Source organism: Triturus cristatus, chromosome 4_2 (genome assembly GCF_964204655.1).
Source record: "Triturus cristatus chromosome 4_2, aTriCri1.1, whole genome shotgun sequence".
NCBI classification, from domain to species: domain Eukaryota; kingdom Metazoa; phylum Chordata; class Amphibia; order Caudata; family Salamandridae; genus Triturus; species Triturus cristatus.
In genome coordinates, this window is record NC_140586.1 from 262,802,463 (window position 1) to 262,808,462 (window position 6,000).

Sequence of the window (6,000 nt, forward strand, 5' to 3'; positions counted from 1 at the left end):
CACAGGCATAATATGAGGCTATTATTAGAGTGCTTAAATAATGAGATTTCTTCCATAGTTTGTCGCTGTGCTATGTGGCAGCAAAGGGACAAGTGATTTTTTTATACTGGACAAATACATTTATGAAGCAACCTGTCTTATGGACAAGTAGATATTTTATTAAATTCCACAACCCTGTGTTAGGAGGTTCACTGTTGTCTGGAGGTTGTTGATAGATAGCTGAAGCGAACCTACCTCTTCAACAGCCAGTAGTTGAGGTAGGGGAAGACTGGAATTTATGACTGACGGTGCACTGCAACCACAGCCATCACTTTCAAGGAGCATTGGTGAGACCAGAAGGGAGCACTGAAAACTAAAAAAGCTCCTAGCCCACTGAAGTGCTGGTTGAACCAGTGAGCCTGTAAGGCAGGGATATGGGAATAGGCACCGTTCAGGTCCAATGCCACCAATCAATCTACAAGCACTAGGGCAGACTGGACCTAGGTTTGCATGAGCAGTGTGAATTTGTCCTTCCACAGCAATGGGTTAGGGTGATGATCTAAATCAGGACAAAAGCCTCCATCCTACCTCTGCACAAGGAAATAGGAGGAGTAACACCCATTTCCTACTTCAGAACCTACTTTCTGGCCCCTTTGACCAAAAGAACTTGCACTTCCTGTTTAAGATGGGCAGATGGTTCTCTGCCAGGCGTCGAGAGGGTGGTGGAAGGTACGGTGGATAGGAAATAAAACAGGAGGGTATAACACAGCTGTACAATTAGCAGTACCCACTTGTCTGAAGTGATTGCTTGCCACCCTGTTCTTCTCCATTACGATTGGCTTTACCCACTTCAGCGCTGACTAGTCACAAAGAGCTCTTTGCCTGCCCCTCACCTCAGTGCTTTGGGCAAAAACAAATGCAGGTGCTCACCAAACTGAGTGGGGGTGATACTTAAGGGGCAGTTAGGGGCGTGGATTGGTACGTGCCTGCAAGGCAGGCGTTTAACATCATCAGCATTTTCTTGGTGTCCACCTGTGGCTGGTATTCTTTGAGCCAAGTAGCCTTGCAGATACATCTCGCTATGCCTTTTCCCGTCCAAGGGACTGGAGAAAGTGATCAACAGGCACCTCTCCACCCATCTAAAACAGCATCACCTCCTGGAATCCACCCAGTCAGGGTTCCGCAGCAACCACAGCACAGAAACTGCCATCCTGGCAGCAACAGACTATATCCGGTCTATAATGGATGAAGGGGAAACAGACGCTATCATCACGCTAGACCTCACTGCGGCCTTCGGCACCATCTCCCATGGCACCCTTATCACCAGTCTCTGGGTCCCAGGACTTCAGAGCCTCGCCCTCAGATGGATCGCCTCTTTCCTCTCCAACAGAGGCATGTATCACACTCACCCCTTAAACACCTGAACACAAACTAGTATGCCGAGTCCCCCAGGGCTCCTGCCTAAGCCCAACCCTGTTCAATATGTACATGGCACCCTTCGCCCACATCTTAAAAGCCCACGGCATCAACATTATCTCCTACGCCGATGACACTGCTCATCCTCCCCCTCACCAACGCAAACACCACCAGGATGAACTTCACCTCCTGCATGACCAATGAGGCAAACTGGATGAGAGAGAACTGCCTTACACTCAAAACGAAATAAAGGATATCCTGATCTTTGCAAACAAGAGCTCCCCTTGGGACTCCTCCCGATATCCCTCCACAATAGGCCCCATGCCCATCCCCATCGACCACGCATGAAATCTCAGCATCATCCTTGAAGACAAACTCACAATGAACAAACAGATCAATTCTGTGACCACATCCTGCTGCCTCATTCTCAGAATGCTTCACAAGATCTTCAAGTGGCTCCCCACACACAACATGCAAAGCCGCTCAGGCCCTCATAAACCGGAAGACTACTACAGCAAAGCAGACTAATATGGCAACGCGCTCTACGTTGTCATCTCCAACCACCTCATGCAAAGACTCCACACCATCCGAAACACCACCGCCAGACTGCTTCTAGATGTCCCCAGAAGTGCTCACATCACTCCCAATCTCACTGAACTACACTAGCTACCCATCATGAAACTCTGCCAATTCAACCTACAGATCCACACCTACAAAGCCCTACACAAAACAACGCCAGACCGGCATACCACAAAGACCAACTCCAACTCTACCTGCATTCCAGACAAATATGCTCTACCTCTCATCCTCATTCAGGTCCCCTGCACCCGCAGAAGCAAGTCAGGAGGGCATGATTTCTCAGTCATCGCACCAGAACTGGAATAAGCTTCCTCAGCATATCAGGACAGTTTCTTCGCTTCTCAATGTCTGTAAGAAATTGAAACCCTGGCTGTTCAGCTAAGCGCTCTGCGTGGCCTATGTTTATAAAATATACTTCAGGGTGGCAGGCAGCGAGCAACTCAGCAGAGGCGCACTAGGCTTCTAAAATTGAGTCAGAGGAAGTGACTGCCATGTTGACCCCTCCAGCTCTAATACCACTTTGGAACTTATGGCGGTGGACACATGCATAAATGTCAGAACACTCAGATTGGTACTTGCAGCATCATTCAGTACATTTTTTTTTTAATATACCCTTGGCTGAGGTTCTACATGTGTCTGCTGTGCCTCAACTTACTGCCTCACGACTCAGCAAAGTCACAAAACACTCGCCTTCAGACATGTACATTTGGATTTTGTGCATGTTATTAGACATGGCAGGTAGAAGCCCCCCGTTCTAAAATTGCAGGGCCTAATTGGTACTTGCGCTGGCAATTAGAGTGTAATGCTGCAGGAGCAGCTTTGTGCTAGGATATATTGGTTATTGACTGTCACAGTGGTGCACACACGCTCCAATCTGAAAGCCCCATTCTCATTGTAACTTGCACTGACTCTAGTTATGGGCCGCAGTCCCAGACACTTCTGCAGAACTGATATAGGACAAGCTGCAGATGGAAGTAGCATACATAAGCAGCATCTTGGAGAGTTCCCAAATGGCTGAGCTAGATAACTCGAAAGATCTGAAATCTACCAAATGAATTAGGCATTCACAGATTGCGGCTCTGCAGATCTTCTATGGATGGGCCATCAGCAGAGGGCTTATGCACGTAGTAAGAAGAAGAACCAGGTCCGTTAATGCTGAGGTAGTAGTATGTTTGAAACAAAAAGGGTAGTGACTTTGCATATGCACTGCAAAACTATGCCAGTTATTTTTAGGCAGTTTCCAGATCACTAGATTTCACAAAATGGGTAGGTTCTGATATTTAACTTTTTATATGTCTATAATTGTTTTTCAACTTGTAAAAAAGTATCATTCAAAGTGCAATGCATATGCCACTTATATATCACACATAACCAAACTAAAAAATTGGCAGATTTCCTATAACTTCCAAAACGAAACAGCACATATGACTCTTCTCACATTATAGAAGAACATCAAACATGACAAGTTGTTAGCCGGGCACTGTAATCGTCGGAAGCTAGCAAACTCAGTTTTGAAGTGCCTCAAGATTCACTGTTCAACACCACCCTCTTTAACCTATACAGGATCCCTCTGGCCAAAGTCATCCGTGCGCATGTCAACATCCTCTCTTACACAGACGACACACAACTCATACTCTCCTTCTTAGATAAGACTCCAACACAAAAAAACAAGTTCGCTGCATGCTTGTACAAAGTCGCTAACTAGATGAAAGCCAACTGTCTCAAACTCAATAACCACAAGACAAAAGTAGAGATAGTCTGCAATAACACCTCACCATAGGACTTCAGTTGGGGACCGTCCAAACGCAGAACCACACCCAACCCCCACACCAGGAACCTTGGAATTATCATCAACAACAAATTTGACATGATCGCACAAGTCAACACTGTGACTGCATCCTTCTTCCACACCCTTAAGATGCTTAGGAAGCTCTTCAAATGGTTCCCACGCAACACTAGAAAAACTGTCCCTCACACCCTAGTCACCAGCAAGTTGGACTACAGGCACACCTGCCAAAGTAACTCACTAGAAGACTATAAACCACCCAGAACTGGGCAGTAAAACACATCCTCAACCACCTGTTCAGAACTGACACCATACCTCGGAGAGCTCCACTAGCTCCTAATACACTAACTTACTCATTTCAGACTCCTCACACACATTCAAAGAGCTACACACCTTAGGCCCCACCTACCTAAACAGTCCATCTCCTTCTAACAACCACCCAGACACCTCTGCAGACTCCTACGTGCACACGTTCAATGCATCCACAAAGCCAGAACAGGAAGATAGGAGTTCCTTACATCACTCCTAAAGCATGGAACAGACTCACTACACATCAGAACCTGCTCCTCTCCCTCAATTCCGCAAGAAGCTGACGACCTGAGTTTTCAAATTAACCAACCTACAATAGGCAGGACTAAGCACACACACACAGCGCCAGGATATCTTTGCGGATGATAGTGCGCTTTTCAAACGCACAGCATGTGCTTTGCTTGTTTTCCGTGGTATATTTGGCTGGGGCAGATCAGCTTCTGTGGCGTTTTCCGTGTACACTGCAATGAAAAGACGCATAATTTACCTGCCCCATGGCCCTAGAGATCACCGGCAGAAGAAAGGCAAGGCTCTTGCCAGACCCGGTGTCAGCGCTGGCGATCACGTCCCTGCCCGCCAGGGCGGCAGGCAACACCTGCATCTGCACAGGTGTGGGTGCTTCATAGCCAGCGCTGGCTAAGTTGCCGCAAAGGGCTTCTGGGAGGCCGCAGTGCTCGAATTCCACAATTGGCCGTGGTGGATCGAGACCCTGTACCAAAAGACCCAGCTGCTGCCTAAGAAGCTGCACCTGCTCTTCCTGCAGGCGGGAGATGAAAGGGTGCTCCGAGTACCGGTAGCGAGCATCGGCAGGCTCTGAAAGTTCGGTAAGCTCCAAGGGAGTAGGAGGCGTTGCAGGATCCGGCGGCCTGGGCCCTAGTCCCGCTTGCATTAGGCCCAGCGCCTTGCACTGAAGGCTGCACACATCCTTTTCCGTCTGCTCGCAGATATACTCCCCATAGCGGCCGCACAGAGCACACACAGGCTCCCCCGGCCGCGGCCATCGCTGACTCTTACTGAACGACTTCACGGGCTCTTCCTCGAAGGAGTTATCCGGGATGACAGCTGTTGTCGGAACATCTGGCAGCGGCGCTGCTATGTGCGAGTTATCGGGTAAAGGGAGAGCGGAGACCCGTTCTGGAGTTAGCGGAGAGCGCTCGTCCAATTGAGTGGTGGAAGGGAATATACCTTTGGGGGGTGAAACTGTGGCTAAGGAATGGCGCTCTCGGTCGTAGTCTTGTGAATGTGCCACCGGTTTGTCGCCTGAGACCAACGGACTGAGGCTGCTCTTCTTGGCAGGGCAGATCTCCTCGTCAACGGTTCTCTTCACTTTTAGAGAACGGGGCAAAAACATCGTCCCCCGACCCCGGCTTTTTCCCCTCTTGAGATTAACAAAACTATCAGCTACAGTTCTATCATTCAGTGAGAAACTCTGAGCAGCGCCATTTTAAAAAGACAGGTCAGGCCCCCTAGAAAGCACAGCAAATCAGATTAGTTCCTTGTGACGATAGGCCAATAGGAGTTGCTCTAACTTTGACATCGAGGCTTGGAATGCAAACAGTGCCGGATAGTAGACGTAACCTTTTTCCGGTTGAGAGGTGATTGGAAGTTTGAGCTAGAGAGACTGGAAGCGGAAATGCGATTGTAAGTATTTCGGCTCCGACCCGCAGTGCTGGTCATTTAATTAAATTGTTGCCGGATGAATACCAAAAATTGGTGGTCTAGGAGTGATAGCAGATAGGGACGAGAACACAATAGTGGTGGCACAAGGAACGGAATTTCACAGTCAATTTGCACATTTATTATTATTTTGTTGTAATTGAGCGTAAGAGATCATGATCATCAATCGTAAGTAGCTGCCAAGATTCCCTGGGCCATGAGTTACTAGTGCGTCCATTTTTTTCTTAGAGTTCTGGGACTTGTAGTTCTGGATT

At 48.1% G+C, this 6,000-nt stretch overlaps 1 protein-coding gene across 1 annotated transcript in view; it reads right to left on the minus strand.

Moving 5' to 3' along the window:
* DDX59 (DEAD-box helicase 59) overlaps nt 1-5,546 on the minus strand; it is a 104,267-nt gene extending 98,721 nt beyond the window's left edge. Inside the window, exon 1 of the mRNA XM_085601463.1 lies at nt 4,557-5,546. Within this exon, the coding sequence (XP_085457589.1) occupies nt 4,557-5,420 (864 nt within the window). The 5' untranslated portion in view covers nt 5,421-5,546. The remainder of the gene's footprint in view (nt 1-4,556) is intronic.
* Between the last annotated feature and the right edge of the window lie 454 nt (nt 5,547-6,000).